The sequence below is a fragment of the Phyllobates terribilis genome, unplaced genomic scaffold (genome assembly GCF_046119375.1).
Source record: "Phyllobates terribilis strain yellow unplaced genomic scaffold, ASM4611937v1 Scaffold_2__4_contigs__length_985480577, whole genome shotgun sequence".
NCBI lineage: Eukaryota > Metazoa > Chordata > Amphibia > Anura > Dendrobatidae > Phyllobates > Phyllobates terribilis.
The window spans coordinates 436,957,936-436,976,587 of NW_027362762.1; the positions used below are offsets into that span (position 1 = coordinate 436,957,936).

At 39.6% G+C, this 18,652-nt stretch overlaps 1 protein-coding gene across 2 annotated transcripts in view; it reads right to left on the bottom strand.

The window, feature by feature from the left end:
* Positions 1–18,631, bottom strand: part of NHS (NHS actin remodeling regulator) — a 266,748-nt gene extending 248,117 nt beyond the window's left edge. For both annotated transcript variants that reach the window (XM_073665384.1, XM_073665383.1), the window contains exon 1: positions 17,825–18,631. In XM_073665384.1, coding sequence (XP_073521485.1) covers positions 17,825–18,236 — 412 coding nt within the window. In that variant the 5' untranslated portion in view covers positions 18,237–18,631. The remainder of the gene's footprint in view (positions 1–17,824) is intronic.
* Positions 18,632–18,652: the final 21 nt, after the last annotated feature.

Genomic DNA, 18,652 nt, shown 5'->3' on the forward strand with positions numbered 1-18,652 from the left:
AAATTGCCCTGGTCAGAAAGGTGAAAATAGGCTTTGGGGTGAAAGGGTTAAATGTAAGCTAACATCAGAAAATGACCTATTGATTAAATCAGGTTTTTTTGTTACATCTATTTTTTAACCAGTTTGGACATTTTTTTGTCATATTGCAATGTGTATTAAAAGTACAAAATAGAAATCTCCAATTTTCACATTGACCACTGGGACTTTTTTTTTACATTTTAACTTTCTTTTGCTTAAGGAAACAACACATGCACATAGCCACAATGGTCAGACCCTGACCCTATATTTTGCTTTAAAGTGCCTAATGAGCGTGTGAAAAGGTCACTATGAAGGGAAGGGGAGCATGGGATCCGTGATATCACCTATTGTAATTGGTGGCTTATGCCATCAGCTGTGTATAAATGTGTTACCTGTCATAGTAATCTTGCCTCTAATGATAAAGAAAACTGTTGTAAACTCTTCTTGAAAGGACATGAAGTATGAGCCTCAAAATGCTCCAATAGTCATTGTGAAAATTCCAAGATTACTAAATTTTTTTTTTTCAAAGATGGTAATATGAAAAGAAAAAAAAATACATTTTTTAAATAAAAAAATACATGTAAACAATAGGTCATTTTCTGATGATAGCTTCCCTTTAAGCATCATTTCCATTTTTCTGTAATTTAAGATCAGTAGGTGAACGGTCTATAGCATTACACAGGTCAGTGACAGGTCACGGTGTAAATAGGCTGTGACTACAATGCATTTCAGCTGACTGTGGCTTACTTTTCACAATGCTAATGTACAACATTCTAGAAGCTTCCTTTCTCTGCAGATTGACATCATAGCATTCAATTGGAGTAGGCCACCCAGCCCCCGCTCTACATTACGATAGTAAACTTCTAACTCATCATCATTGTTAAAAATTATTTTTCAAATTTTTTTTCGGAATTCTTCTGTCATTTTTTTGATCCTTGGATCTAATGAGACATGTAAACTGGTGAGAAATGTTAATGACCCATGGTAGATTACTTTGATTTCTAGTATTCTAAAATGTTTTGAACATTTTTTTAAAGAGAATAAACTCAGAGAAATGGACAAGTTCTTTAATACATACTATTGTTAAGCTGCTATATGGGGTATTAAATCAGCATAAATAACAACCCCAAAAATTTTAGAGGTACAAAATCTCATAAAAAGCCAAGGCTTCTTTTTTGGCCAGAATTCCTGTGTTTAATTTACATTGGTGCTGAGGGAAAAAAAGGGTTTCTAGCAAGCATAGGTGAGAAAATCTGTTCACTAACCTATTTCAAAGTAGAAAAAGTAATGTAAGAAGATATTAACAGTGGCAATATAACACGTCTAGGAGCGCTATATGACCAGAACGCTGGTATTTGGGTTGAAGCACAAAATTTATTAGCTCAAAGGTATATAACCTAGGAAACCACAAAGTATGCCGAGGCCATGTGAAAACGTAAAAAATATCTAATTTGAGCTAAAGTAAGCAGTATGGTGTCATTAAAAACTAAATGGGTGGCATACCATAGGACTGCTAAATTACATGAAAATACCACATAAGCATAATCCATGGAAACTGGTAGGATATTATGTTCTTTCTATATTAGCTGATTGGTATGTCTTACAAATTTGCGGAATGAAAGTTATCAAATTAAACAGGTTTGGAATATTATTTTTGTATTTAAAATAATCTTTGGAGGCAGAGCCATCTTCCAGGCTATGCCCCCCATATAGCCTGGACGAGGACATTTATATAAAGTGATAAAAGCTGATTTATCCACAACAAGGCATCTGATATGAGACATACTATAATCTGCATGCCCATATTAATAGTTTAGATATGTGGTGACAGATTCCCATTAAGACAAAAGTAGTCGGATGAATTCTGAAGTCTACAGGGCTATGCTTTCTGCTCAGCTTTAACCAATGGAGCAAGGTTGATTGGATGACACTTCACAAAACATATGGACAATGACCCAAAACATACTGCGAAAGCAAACCAGGCAAAGAAATGGAATATTCTGCAATGGCCGAGTCAGTCACCAGATCTCAACCCCACGGAGCAGCATTTCACATGGTTAAGACAAAACTTAAGGCAGAAAGACCCACAAACAACAACTGAAGTCAGCTGCAGTAAAGGCCTGGCAAACCATCACAAAGGAGGAAACACAGCGTTTGGTGACATCCATGGCTCCAAGACTTCAGGCCGTCATTGCCTGCAAAGGATTCTCTACAAAGTAATAAAAATTAATATTTTATTTATGGCAAAATTAATTTTTTAATTACTTTTGAGGCCCTGAAATGAGGAGGTGTTGCAAAAAATGGTTGCAATTCCTAAACTTTTCACAGGATATTTTTGTTCAACCCCTTTAATTAAACCTGAAAGTCTACACTTCAATTACATCTCAGCTATTTCATTTAAGATAAAAAATAATGGCACACAGAGCTCAAATCACAAAGATTCTGTTACTGTCAAAATATTTCTGGACCTAACTGTAAGGCTGTGTGCCCACGATGCGTTTTTTAAGCGTTTCCGCAGCGGCAAAAACACTGCAGAAAAGCTTAAAAAACACATGGCAGAAGGCCTGCCATGCTCCCCAATGATAATCCGCATGTGCTGTGCACATGGTGCGGAAATTTCCGCTGCGGATTATCATTGCGGAAAAAAACGCAGCACTACCAATTATTTTGCGGAAGTGCTGCGTTTTCGCCGCCATTGACTTGCATTGGAACGCATGGATTACGCATCACTGTATATGTAGATGCGCATTTCACGTGTTCCAATGTGCAGATGGTACCCGAGTCTGGAAAAGAGGAGACTCTCCTCCAGGCCCGGGTACCATAGAACCTGTGAAAAAAAGAATAAAATGAAAAATAAATATTATACTTACATTCTGGCGGCCCCCGGTGTCCTTGTCTTCACTTGCCGGCAGCTCGCGATGGACTGAAGGACCTGCGCTGACGTCATGTGACGGGTCACGCGATGCTGACGTCGGCAGGTCTTTCAGTGTACCGCGATCTGCCAGCAGCCAGGACGGTGAAGCAAGACTCCGGGGGCCATCAGAAGGTAAGTATAGATTTATTTTTTTATTTTTAAACATTCTTTCGGTCACACTATATAAATCCATGCCTTTTGCATGGATTTATATAGTGTGACCAAGTTGACAAGCACTTTCCAAGTGATGCTAAAATCGCTTGGAAAGCGCTTATCAACCCGCATGCGGAAATGCAAGTGAAGAACACTTCACATCCGCATGTCCCTGGCAGGAAAAACGCATGTACAATCCGCATGTACAATCCACATGTACAATCCACATGTACAATCCGCATGTACAATCCGCATGCGTTTTTTCTGCCAGGGGAGATGTAGAAATGCTCAGGAAAATGCATCGTGGGCACATAGCCTAAGTATTACAAAATCTGAACGTTTATGTGTATGATGGCCAGGTGCGCACTGTGTATGTGGTCATACTGGGATGTATACGCTTATGGTATATGAGCAACAGAGGCCACAGTCTGAATTGATGCTGTGGACCAATTGCAAAGAAAGTAAACCACACAGTTTTCTTTTTTTTTGCAGTGCTGCCCACTATAGTAAACCACAATCTGCTGCACTCCTTTATACGGTTAAATAAATATGCAGATGCATACTGGGCATATGGAGGCCAAAAGAACACACGGGGGCTATGGGAATGTTAAATGTTAAAGTAGATCCCTGGAACTTTTCCCAGTTTATATCTTCAGCTAAGTGCATGAATATAGTATGCACTTAGCCTAACCTGCATATATTAGCTCCCTTTTTTTACATTCACAACCAGAGTAAAGGAATGACCATTTCATGTACATGTACCCTGTAAATTCCCTCTCTCGCTCTGTAGATATAGTAATAATACATTTACAAATTACCCTTTTAGGGCTACCTTTACTATCCATTATTGTCATTTTACCATATTATTGTTATTATTATTATTAGATGACCATACAAATATGTATCTACAGTATATAATATATGCATTATTTATCTGTTTCTGACCATTCATTCTTGGGATAAGAGTTCTGCTTCAGATATAAAGCAATAGATCCCTGCAGCTGCATTAATTTATAAGAAAAGTAACTCGAATTACAAACAATCTAAAATGAATAATTGGCCCTGGGAAAAGCTGAACATGTCCAAGCCTGAGTCTCCCAATAAAGATTTTCTTTATTTTCTTTTTTTATGAACAATCTGCCAATTGTAAATGAAATGAAATCAGCTTATGATCAGCGAAGAACTTACATGAATGCAATATTTCTGCCCATTGTTCCCATTTGTTACAGGAGAACATGCAACAAAGTAACAAAAATAGGATGAGGATGATATTGTATATAAATCTATAGGTACCAATATATCCTCCTTTATAACATATCACAACAGGCAATATTAATATGACAAAAATCTTAGAAAAAATGTACTTAAAGGGAACCTGTCACTAGATTCATGCTGTCTGAATTCTCTCTGAAATACTGCAGCATGTCTGAGAAAACAATGTGAAAAGCCAACCAAGGACTTAGGGAGAGACCTGACTAGTCAGACGCGGCTCCTCGGCAGCCTTCTCCAAACTCTACTCCAGTTGGTTGACAGATCTCTCCCTATGTACATTCATGAGAGAGGTCTTTCATCAAGTAGAGCGGAGCAGGGAGTACCTTGATTTGGGCTGCTTCAGACTAGACTGGTGACTCCCTATGGTCCCCGGACAGCCAGCAGTAGTAGTCTACCTTGGGCGTTACAGAGTTTTCAGTCATACCATCAGAAGAAGAATTAAGATTTGTTACTACAGCTTTAAGACATTTACACTAGGCCCCTTGCTCTTAGGTGGAGAGTCATCAAAGGGAAAGGTAAATCCTCTGACACAGTAATTTACTGTATGTATAAAGCATGGGTATTTTGTGCTTACCCAATAAAATGCCCTAGGGTTCTAAGCAACATAAAAGAAGATATGCATAAAGAATTCCACTATTTAAAATTACCCCTTCTTCACGAGTACGGTATTTAGAGAAAATGAAGAATAACATTAATGTTCCACAGAAATGTCCATCATCCCACACCCACTTTTCCTGTGATATCTAATGACACAATGCTTGCCTGACAATAAATGTCTGAATGGACTATTCATCCTTCTCAAAGCTTTGATCTAGTCAGAACAGGCAGCACATCACAGGAAATGTGGCTTGGCAGTGAAGGAGTTAAAGGAATTTCACAGCTATCCTCCAAACAGATTAGGACAAACAAAGGACACCTCCTAATGAAAGGCTGACATGTGCCAGAACTGTACTTTACTTTGTATTATTGTTAATCTATTAACACCTTCATTGTCATTAGACTGGCCATAGACCTAAGCTATTTATCTGCTGAATATTGGCAGATCCAGCCTATTTCATTGCCATGTGCTGTCAGTTGTGTGTGTATGACCACCATATACATCAGGTTATCTACCAACATTACCAAATTCAGCTGGACTTGCCAATGGTGGGATAAATATCTCATGTCCATAGCCCCATACACATTAGATGGCTGTGAGCAGAATTATGGCTCAGCCGATCGTTCGGCCAGCCCATTCCTGATCCTTAATCCACTGTCAGTCATCTGTCCGGGGGGCCCCCCATACACATTAGACTGTCAGCCGAACCCATCAATATGAGCATGTTCGGCTGAGATTAGTCTAATGTGTCTGACATCTTTAGGGTCCCACATGCAAAATGTACACTGACTTTACATGTAAAGATTTTGGTCTTGATCAAAGGTTCCAATGATTCCTTTTACACATTAGAACAAAACACGATGATTCTGATGGGACCAGATGAGCATGACGGATAATGAAGGAGGCAGGAAGAATCGTGCATGGTAAATTTCAATTCCCTATATTCTCAGACATGTCTGGTAGCAGCTCACTGCACTTTTCCATTGAAAACATATGCACGCTCCAATAGAGGTGGGGGTTAGGAAGAATTTCTATCCGATGGTCGAGAGTTCAGCCAATATGTATTAAGGTATATGGGCACATTTAGCTAAATATAGAGGTCCAGGGGTGGCCATATCATTGGTGCAACCTGTGTGGCCCAAGAGATAAGGGGGCCATTTCAACTTCTGAAGCAGGTGGAATTGTGCATTATGATGAGATATTGGGCTGCAAAAGGCCCATGTTCTATTCTTGCACTGGGGCCCTCTTCTGTCTGTGTCCGCCAGTGTTGAGGTTAGTATGGTGGCTCAGAGGTTAGCACTGTTACTTTGTGCTTTTGGGTACAAAACCCACCCGGGACAACATCTGCATGGAGTTTAGACTATAAACTCTATTGGGGACAGTGAGTGATGACGACATCTGTAAAGCACTCTGGAATATGCTGGTGCTATATATGCAGACATGATAAATATTAACATGCTAGAAAATAGAAAAGTAAACTGGTACAATAATGAGGTTTCCTGTCCCAATACTACAAAGAGGATGATAAAGCAGCACTGGAATCAAAGTGTGGCTATGTGGACACCTAAAAAATAACAGGTCCTCATAAAAGCAATTCAAAAATGCTTGGAACATTTCATCGGGTGACTATATGGGTGAATTATCCACAGTGTTGCTTTTGTATTTGAATTACACATAAGCCTAGGTTTACACTTATGCCTTGTTCTAAACTGCACATTGGGTCAGGGTTTCCATCAAAATTCCAAAAAACAAGATTTCTTTTTTTAGACGTACACAAAAGCATAGACTAACGTGCTAAAAAAAGATGAACACTATGGGGAAAGTGGCCAGACAGAGTACAAAGTGACTCCATCAGTCTCATAATAATAATGAATGGCTTTGATGAGGCTCTGCATTTCCTCCAGAGTGACCATGGACCTCTTGGCTGCTTCTGTAATTAGTGCTCTCCTTGCTTGGGATGTCTACTTAGGTGGATGGCCATGTCTTGGCAAGTTTGCAGTTGTGCCATACTCCTTCCATTTTTGGATGATGGATTGAACTGTACTCCATGTGATGTTCAGAGCTTGGACTATTTTTTACAACATAACCCTGCTTTATTCTTCTCCACAACTTTATCCCTGACCTGTCTAGAGTGTCCCTTGACTTTCATGATGATGTTTGATTCCAAATGTTCTCAAACAAACCTCTGAGGCCTTCACAGAACAGCTGTAGTTATACGGAGATTAAATTACACAAGTGGACTCAATTCACTAATTATGTGACTTCTGGAGGCAATTGGTTACTCAGGATTTTATTTAGGGGTATCAGACTATAGTGGGCTGAATACAAAGGCACGCTACAATTTTCAAATGTCTATTTTTAAAATGATTAGAAAACCATATATGATCTCCTTTATAATCTGCAAATACTTGCTACTTTGTGTTGGTAATCATAAAATATCCCATTAAAATAAATTTAAGTTTGTGGTTGTAACGTGAAAAAATGTGGAAAAGTTCAAAGGGTATGAATTTTCAAGGCTCTGTGTGTGTATGTATATATATGTAATTTTTCAAATCACTGACACTTTTTGGTTTTCGACTATAAACTTTGTCCTTGAGTACTCCCCAAAAGAAAAAATCCATTGGGGTCAAGTCTGGTGAACGCGCCGGCCAATCAAGTGGGCCTCTTCGGCCAATCCATTTATTAGGAAATGTTTCATCAAGATACTCGCGGACTACTCTTGAATAATGTGGAGGGGCCCCATCTTGTTGGAAATAAAGGTCATTTGAATTAGGCTGTTGCTGTAACTGGGGAACAACTTGATTCATTAGAATTTCGAGATACTTATCTCTTGTGACTGTTCTATCACAAAATATTGGTCCTAAAACACCAAAACTTGAAATACCACCCCAAACATTGACACCAGGCTCATTTAGTTGTTGCTCTAATGTTAAATGCATGTTCTCATTATACCAGTAAATACAATTATGTCTGTTAATATGGCCGGATAATTTGAAAGAAGCTTCATCACTCCACATAATGTTATTGAAAATTACTGGATTTTGTTTTATAAATCTCCCCCTTCATAACCTTATTACACGTTCTGTCCACCTACTTTTGGACTACCCTGTATATATATATATATATATATATAAGTATTATATATACAGTACAGACCAAAAGTTTGGACACACCTTCTCATTTAAAGATTTTTCTGTATTTTCATGACTATGAAAATTGTACATTCACACTGAAAGCATCAAAACTATGAATTAACACATGTGGAATTATATACTTAACAAAAAAGTGTGAAACAACTGAAAATATGTCTTATATTCTAGGTTCTTCAAAGTAGCCACCTTTTGCTTTGATGACTGCTTTGCACACTCTGGGCATTCTCTTGATGAGCTTCAAGAGGTAGTCACCGGAAATGGTCTTCACTTCACAGGTGTGCCCTGTCAGGTTTAATAAGTGGGATTTCTTGCCTTATAAACGGGGTTGGGACCATGAGTTGTGTTGTGCAGCAGGCCCTTGTGGTAAAATAGCTGCTAGGAAACCACTGCTAAGGACAGGCAACAAGCAGAAGAGAATTGTTTGGGCTAAAGAACACAAGGAATGGACATTAGACCAGTGGAAATCTGTGCTTTGGTCTGAAGAGTCCAAATTTGAGATCTTTGGTTCCAACCACCGTGTCTTTGTGCGACGCAGAAAAGGTGAACGGATGGACTTTACATGCCTGGTTCCCACCGTGAAGCATGGAGGAGGAGGTTTGATGGTGTGAGGGTGCTTTGCTGGTGACACTGTTGGGGATTTATTCAAAATTGAAGGCATACTGAACCAGCATGGCTACCACAGCATCTTGCAGCGGCATGCTATTCTATCCAGTTTGTGTTTAGTTGGACCATCATTTATTTTTCAACAGGACAATGACCCCAAACACACCTCCAGGCTGTGTAAGGGATATTTGACCAAGAAGGAGAGTGATGGGGTGCTATGCCAGATGACCTGGCCTCCACAGTCTCCAGACCTGAACCCAATCGAGATGGTTTGGGGTGAGCTGGACCGCAGAGTGAAGGCAAAAGGGCCAACAAGTGCTAAGCATCTCTGGGAACTCCTTCAAGATTGTTGGAAGACCATTTCCGGTGACTACCTCTTGAAGTTCATCAAGAGAATGCCAAGAGTGTGCAAAGCAGTCATCAAAGCAAAAGGTGGCTACTTTGAAGAACCTAGAATATAAGACATATTTTCAGTTGTTTCACACTTTTTTGTTAAGTATATAATTCCACATGTGTTAATTCATAGTTTTGATGCCTTCAGTGTAAATGTACAATTTTCAAAGTAATGAAAATACAAAAAAATCTTAAAATGAGAAGGTGTGTCCAAACTTTTGGTCTGTACTGTATATATATATATATATATATATATATATATATATATATATATACACACACACACATGTACATAATATACATGCAATGGAGACAAAAGGTTCTTCATATTAAAATAGATTATCATCACAAAAGGATGAGATTTATAAATTCAACTAATAATTACAAAATAGTGATTTTTATCCAGAATAACAAGTCTCTTAACTGTGCCTCTGTTTCCTTCCTCTCTTGTTCCATACTGCTGGCACTTCTATTGTTCTGCTTGCTTCTTTTTCCCACACCATCTGTGAGAAGCTGAACTTCTGTTGTTATCTACTGTAAGCTGCCTGCAAAGGTTGGGCGCAAAGGATACAAAAGGCATAATTTAAGTCTTAAAAGAGTAAGGGTCATCGAAGAGGACAAAATGCTGTGACCAAGAATTCTCAACACTATGGCAAAACCAAATGAAAACTAAGCAGTAGTGTGCCAAACTGCTGATGGACCAGAAGTCTCCATGCTGTCAAAAGGTGATCTTTCTCACTTGGAGAATTTCCCATAATACATAGCCATACAATAAAATAATTGCTGTGTATAAAAATGGAAGGAAAACACCCATGAATGCAGGAAAAATACAAGGTCCATAAATGGTGGCTCTGGTCTGACACTGCAAGGCATTGATGACAACCATTCCTCCACCTCATGCAACTAGAACTATTGATGTTCTAATCTGTGTCATGAATGTCAGGAGTTGTTAAATATATAAAACAGTGAAAATATATGCCTGTGAATATCATAAATGAGTAGTACTACTCTCTTTTCTTATGATACATCTGCTCAGTCGGACACCATTTAGGCCATGCTCTACTGGTCTCATGACAATAGGACTTTACCATTGTATTACACCTCACACAGAGACATTGTGTAGAAGTGGCTTTATAACACAGGACACTGACATTATGAGCAGCTCATGTTGGACATATCCATATAATATAGTCCATTCACAATGACCACTCTAGCAGATACATTGGAGGAGCAGTTAATGGAAATGTCATCCAAGAAATGACCCCTAATAAAATGTTATCACTCCAAAAAAACCTTACTGTGGACAGACTTGCTCTAGGTCACAGATAGTTAACGCTAACCTCTCAACCACATGGCCTGGAGTCACAGTTTAGGCCTCTTTCATACACACTATTATTTCAGTGTTTTTTAAACACCTGTATAGAATGCCTTGAATAGCAACCATGTTTCTTAGCATTTATTATCATTTTTTGTTGGCATTTCAATTTTGCAATATTTGAAATACAGATATTTTTCTAACATTTTTCAAGTCCTACAAACATCACTTTGGGAAAAGTTCCAGAAAAAATGCCATGCCCATAGCATTCTGCATTTTGAGGAAAATTACAACAAAAAGGCCTAAAACCAAAACACGGCATGTAGACTTTACAAAAAATTGTTACAGACTGTAAAGTAACGTATGTCCTAAAAGACTGTTAAAAATGTGAGCCTAAGGTTCAGAGGACCATACTAAAATTTAGGCAAGTCTTGAGTGCAAATTGTGGATGTGACTGGCTCCACATGAAGCTCTAGGTGGTCTTCAGCATAGCGGACGGCTGCAGGAACTGCCTGCTATTGACATGCACTACTCTGGACCAGACTAGTGCAAGCTGTGATTTTTTTCACAAGGACCATCGGTGGTGTGCACTGACACAATGGTCATTATTGGATCTGTGTGCTGTCTATTGAGCACATACTAATTTCATGAAAAGTTTTATGTGATTGAGAAGTATGTCAAGATTACGGATTTTACCTCATTCAGGACATCTTGTTCTGATCCTGCAGTAATACTAAGCTTGTTGTTATGAACACTGAAACGATTGTGTCCCTGACTCCCTGTAACTCGCTTGGAACTGCCAAAATATTAGACCTTGAGGTACTAGGTACAATCTCAGATTCTTGGGATACCCTATCAATAAGGACAGACAATCACTTCACTACAGGTTGTTGCCATCCAGAGTCGGTACAAGCGGCTATGTACACTTGTGCCTGCCCAGCTTATTTCAGGGGTCACAATCCCATCATAGAGATCAGACCGTCATCACATGAATGAATACCAGATGATCAGACTTAACATGAGGTGTGACCCCGGTCACAACAGGCTTTGAGTTTAGTACATCACTAGAACTAGCTGCTTCAGCTTTTTCTATAAAATTGATTATTTTTTTATATGAAAGGGTACACTTATATAAGTATACATTTACAGTAGGATGAGTAAATGGAATGCAGTTATATATAGTAGTAGATAAACGAATAGAGAGACAGATAGATGGACGGATGTATAGTATCTATGTTTTTCTGCTAAACTAATGTGGAATTTGAGTAATATTTCCAGTCTTTCTAACTTGTGCCAGAGTGACACAACGATTTATGTTTGCATAAGAAGTAATGAGGGCATCGTATCTGTTTCTGCCTCAGGCAGAACAATAGTCGGGCACACCCCTTGTCCTTGAAGTTCTGTATATGGTACTGCTCAGGAATGTATGTTAGTATAAGACATAGTAGGGCAGTATGGTATATCACAGAAGACTGACTTCAGGCGTGTCCTTTGTTATTTCACTAGGTGATGGGTTTCACCCCTTAAACATCAGCACATGTCCAATTTAGGCCATGAATCACGATTGATTGCAGCCAGAAAATGTTATTTTTGTAAATTCAATCCATTTTTAAGTCCACAATCCCTACAGATGATTAGGTGATCCTAAGCCTACAGTATCTTTATTATTTATTATTATTATGACGTGCCATACCAGCGTGTAACCACTGCTGCTAATCAATGGACATAGTGGCATGTACTCCGCAGTGATACTAGTAAGCATGGTACTAGGCTGAAGAAGAGAGTACTTTTTATGTAATTTATAACATTTATAGGTTTTTTTAACAACTAAACAACCCCTATAATGTTAAAGCAATCTAAATACCACAGGATAGGTGACATAGAGGCTGAAAAAGTATATTACAGACAACATACTATGTTATTACACATAATTAGGGTTCATCAGACAAGTAGTAGAACACTGCGCAGAGGTGATGATGAAGAGGTAGTATTTAGGTCTGTTACCTTAGGGGCGCCAAAAGCCAATCAGCCACATAAAAGAGCACATGGTAATGTAGGTGGCAGCTGTTACAGATTTTGCATTGGTACTCCCTGCACACAGTTCCACCATGAACACAATGGGCCCGATACATGAGACTGACATGAAATGGGCTGGAGTTAGAGGCTCCTGATTCATGAAGAGGTGAATCAGGAGCGTTGGACAAGTGGTGTACACCTCTCCCCAAATCCTACTCCGATCCCTGCTGGAGTAAGATTTGTGACGTAGCAAATGCCGCCGCTCGTCATGAATTTGAGCAGAGGCGCTTGCCATGCCCCGTCCAGCGTCAGCTCTTCCCACTTTTTCAGAGATGGGCAAAAGTGACTTGAGAACACCAAAAGTTCAACATTTTAGCACATCCTCCAGTTGCGCCAAAAATAAGCAACTTTCCAAATCTTTTTAAGCTATTTAAGCTAGAATACCATCGTAAAAGCTTTCATGATTCAGGACCACAATCTTGAGCATTAGTTTAAAACCACTTTAAAGATTTTACTAGTGACCTGCGAATAATTTTTTTGCATTATAGTGTTATTATTTGAATCACTTACTTCACAAGTAGCAGCATTCTGAGGATAACCTTGCCAACCTGTAGAATTTAACATTTTCTTTTGTTGCCCATGTGGCACAGTCCGCAGTTTAAAAGTAATGTTTATGGCAGCCTTTATTAGGAAAATGATATAGATATAAATAAATAGTCGGCACTCCATAGTCCTTGTTAGTGGTTGGTGGTGCACGTGGAGAGATGCAATGCAAGCAAAGTAGAAAGATCCCAGCACTCACGTGTATACGATCAATTCATTTATTCCACATGTAGGAAAACTACAACAAAACGTTTCAGCCCCTTGCAGGCTTTCGTCAATTGTCAAATGCCGGGATCTTTCTACTTTATTAGGAAAATGGACTGCTCAGCTCAATACAAGACTCGCAATACTTCATTCACTGCTGTACATGGTGTCTGAGTGGTTATAATTGTTTAAGTATACAAAACAGCTGCAGGCTTATGCTACAGGATTGTGTTGAGCAGTCAACAAAAACTGAAATCTGCAACAATAATTACATTTGTTTCTACTTGTTATTCAATTAATAATAATATTAATAATAATAGTTTATTATAGCTTATTATACAATTACTGATAATGGCATTCTTTCATATGATTTATAAAGTGGCTCCAAGTTAACAATACTTCTGTATTATTACTGCTCACATACCGTAGATAAATGTGCACGCCGCTGACCACAGCCCTACATCAATTCCGATTCTTAAACTTTTAGACAAGTGAAACTCAATTCCACATCTTTTCAGACTGCATTCTATAGAGGTTTTTCTACCTCATTTGAGTCAGATTTTGTTCCTGCATCTTGGCACAAAGCTGTTATTTCTTACAACACCTGAAGTGCAAATGAAATGTTGATGAAACCCAAAAAGCAAGCTTGACTTCTAATTATGAAAGTAACCCATTTACCAGACACATGGAATATATAAATCCCCCCATCTAATAAAGTGACACTAAATATTTTGTAAGGAATTCTGGAGTAGTCATTTTCAGCTGTGAGCTCCACCCTAGTGAAAAATTATCCCGGACAATTCTTTTACAAGGTATTTGGGTCTTTGAACCGATGTATTCGAAATAAATCAAAGCTGCCTGAGAATGCTCTATCTCTGCGCTCAGTCTGTTGATGCAGCTGGGAACAATAGACGAATATCTTATTTTTGGAAAGAGACTGATGTTTAAAAAAAACTTGTCTTGGACAATGTAAAAAGAAGTGTCCCACATTTTGAGAGGAAAGAGAAACAGATTATTGTGTGCAGAGAGCAAAAAAATGGCCTCTGACCCAATTCAATGATGTCATCACTTTCTTCAAAGTGCTACATAATGCATTAAAACTAACATATAAGACAGCAATTGATAGTTAGCCATACATATAAAATTAATGTCGGCCAAAGACCCTAAATTTGACAGATCAGCCAATTATTTAATGTGTATAAGGGCCTCCTAAAGCTGACCATACACATAGATCGCTGACGGACAACACTCATCCGGCCTTCAGCTATCTCTTCTGACTCCCCCATACATATGGCTATCTCTCCTGACTCCCCCATACATATGAACGTTCGGCACAGCTTTCAAAGGGGAGAGGGGGAAAGCTGCTGCCAAATGGCTCTGGCAATGACATCTCCTGAATAACAAATGGATCAAGTGTTACATTTCAAACTGGAAGACACTTATCTCTTTCGACATCATTTGTCCAGGCAGAGTCAGAAAGCCCCCATACAGAATAGAATGTTGTCCAATATTGGTGGGTTTGGAAAACTTTAGTCTAGTGTGTATGGTGACCCTAACTTTCCTGTACTGGCAGATTTTGAAGAATGGAAGACTCAGGCAACTGTTTTTCTAAATACCATATCTTTTTAGTTTTGAGGGGAAATAATCCCCACCATAGGTGTCTGATCGTTGCTCACTCTCCTCTTCTAATTGAAAAGGACAGAAAGACGCTTGCTCGGCAGTGCATGTATCCTCAATGAGCTGTTCTGCCAACAACTAATATATTAGCCTAATTTGTTCCTTTATCTGCATTTTTTTCACTTCATACTGAGTCCTAAATGTTCAAGTAACCCTAACGTACGCATTTACAGTTGCACATGTCGGCCATTGGCTCTTATTGAGTAAAAGAAGATATAGCATGCTGTATGGGTAAGGGATGGTTGTATATAGTTGCACTGAAATGTGTAGTCAACTATGTTTATTAATGTAGTTGATGGAAACCAGCGAAATGTACAATATGTCAAAAGGACACCACCCTCTAGTACACATCTCACCAGATAATTATCAGTCTATTGAAGGGATAAGTTGGGCAAATTTCTAGATGCATATGGTAAACTCCAAACACAGCGCGGTCTTATTTGTCAAATGACCAATGTCGTATAAAGACAATTCCCCTGATTTCCTAACAGTAATATATTGAGAAGGCGTCAACTCTATCGTGATATATTTAAAAGCAAATTGAGCAATTGATTTTTGTCTCAGGGGCAATGACCATTGGTTAAAGTTTTGCCATGTTTTCATTGGCAAAATAGTTTCCACTTGTCAGACTGGTAAAGACTTCCATGAGCCACACCTATTGAGAGCTGCATACAGGGATACACCTCAAGAAGAATGGCCCAAGACTACTGGCACATAGCAAATGTTGCAAAGAGAGACAAGGAACCTCCTAAAATTGTGGGTAGCATGAACTTTGTGGTCTTAAGGACTCTTTTAATATTTAAACATTTCACACATCACAACCAATTAAGTAATTTTACAAAATATTGTTAATGTCTACTGATAATTCCAATCTAGACAAAAGCATGTCTCAGACTGGGGCCACCACAAGCTTCTAGGCTATCCAGTCAACCCGTCTTCCACCATAAAATGCCACTACACTGGCTGATTATCAGTCAAGTGTAATATTCTATGAGGAGTGCACATGTCATGCACATGGCTGATAGAAGATCTGTCTTTGGCCACTGCCCTCACTGTGAACACTGCAGTGAAGAATCCCCTCCTCCGGCACATTTTCATAAGCAGCCTTATATCTCATTACAGGGCGGCTTATTTTATCACATCCTTTACATTATGTGTTTGCAACATTTCCAATCCAAGGTCATTGTCAAATAAGTAAAGGTCTGGAAATGTCTTTCCTTTCCGTGCTGCCCAGACTTGAGTCATTGTAAAGCTAACAGCCATTGCTCCTTTGAGGCTGGAGATGCTACAGTAACATGTCTGAAGAGGATGAGAACGCCTCATGCCTCCCTTCCTCACATTTCCAGGGCTGGACTGCAGTATCAGACAGCATTTACATGCACAGGATACATTGTATAGACATACATTAGCATGATATGGCCCTATATTGCTCATACATGTCATGTCATGTGTGATCCCTTTTGACTATAGTTGTACAGATATGATAGAGCAGAAATTCCTGTCGTGGATCAGGTTCCTATTTTCTATTTTTATAAGAACACCGGGATGTTGTATTATCAGAGCGCTGCTTTTAATATCAAAATTACCATGATTGCAGTGCCCTGTGATTGGCTACCCGGAGCCTATCATCATGTAAACCATACCCTCTTCCTTCCTGTTGCTTAGGAGCATGAATGATCATTCAACGTTGCCACCTCAATGTTGCTGAGATTTCAGTCCTCAGCATCTGCCCAGTGATTCCGCAAAATCTGGAGCCTCGAGAAGGTTTCTTATGTAAGTCACATACCGCTGACATCACCTCACCATGACTGAGGCAGGTTGAGTAAAGTTACATGTCCAGCCATCATTAACAATGCTAACCATGATGACCACCAAAGAATAGGACACAGAAGAAAAAAAGGCAGCTCTTGGGATTGCATTTATCATCTGTGACAGGGAAGGTTAATATGGATCTAGAGCTAAATATTACCCAACAGCTACACACAGGACACAACTCCTTGTCTTGTGTCCATAATTATTTTCATAGGCAATACACATGACGTTTAGATGGATGCGGAAATGATTAAAACCATTTGCACTTTACCAATAGCCTCCTATAAAAGACATCCACCAATTCTGCTTCTGTACCCAGCAACTGATGTCTATGGTAGCAAGGGGTGGACCAAGCTGTGGCTACTTATCTCAGCAGACAGATGAAAAGATACTGCAGATGGATACGTAGCTGAAGCAAGGACATTAGCTGTGCAAGACACAACTAGGGAAATCCGTGACACCCAGCCACGCAAAGGACGGTTATTAATGGTATAATCCCTGAATACACATGCTGGCATTACCGTCATTATCAGGATAGGAACACCATGCGCCAGGCAGAATAATAATGATGATGCTAGAAAGTACTGTAGACACAATGTGTATACACAACATATAAGAAACATCATATGAAATGCAATATTACCTATCGCATTACAGCATAATAAAAGGTGATAAGAAGGGAGAAATCTATAGATCACAGATTTAGGCAAGAGGCCTATGCGTGTTCCTTATCGGACACTTTATTTTTCAGAACTAAAGGAGGTGACAGAGGAGAAAGAAGTCCCCTTGTCTCTGCTCATCACATTCAGCAGCTGCTGGAGCAGCATTGCAGATTTCCCTCCCTTCTCTAGTAGCATCTGAGGTGATAATGAAACATTTGGGGACTTGTTAACATAAGATAAGCAATGTGATACATAAAGCCAGGAGGTCAGAGAGAGGAAATTGCTACCTCTGTGACAATTCACCTTTTTTTTGTTTTTGCTTTCCCTTTATTTACTGTTTTAAAGGGTCTGTACCAATCAGCAATTCTTATCCCCAACAGACAGAGGCAAAATACAAAATGCAGTAAATTCCATCCAAGACGAGGTACTCACGCACTGTCTCCTGCTTTGGATCCAAGCTGCTGACAACCTGCTGGACAGTACCAATTTTCCCTTGCAGCGCTCGCACGCGCCGCGCAGTAACCTGAATATCTGCCTCAAGCTCGTGGAAAATAGAGCAGGCATGCCGCGCTACATCCGAGAGTTGCCGTAAAATCCGTGACATTGAAACATTGCTGATAGCGCACAAATCCAGAGTGGCCACATCTTTATCTTTTCCATCTAGAGGGTCCCTCTCGTCAGAGGGCACCTGTGCGGAGGTAACCGCCAATTCTTCCCTGGCATTCCCCCGGGGAGGCTGCTGCCTTTGCTCTTCCCCCTGATCCCGGCAACAACTCCCCTCTACCTGGGTGACAGCATGCCTACACAGCCACTGGGGCTCAACAATCCGCTTGGCAAAGGGCATTGCAGACCGCCCTTCACGTTATCCGACAATAAATCCCTTGCTATCCAATGCTAAGGAAACAACATAAAACCACAGAAAAGGATCAATCCACCAAATGAAATACTGTAGCAATCCAGAAACCAGTGTGCCACTCCTGTACTGGTCCAATTTTTTGTTTGAAATGCACAGATTTCTCCTTAATCCCTGGCAGTTCCCAATAGTTGGTGGCTGGTGATGATCATAGCCATGGTTTGCAGCCCATGTGTGGAGTATCGCAGTTGTGCACTGCTTCCCTGGATCCTCGCTTCCCCCTGATCATCCAGTGGCTTTTTGGATGGATTTTCTCTGCCTCTCTCTCTGCTTTCACCATGCCAGAGTGAGGCAGACTGAAAACCTGGAGGCAGGAATTCACATAGATGTTTGAATGGGGAGGAGGA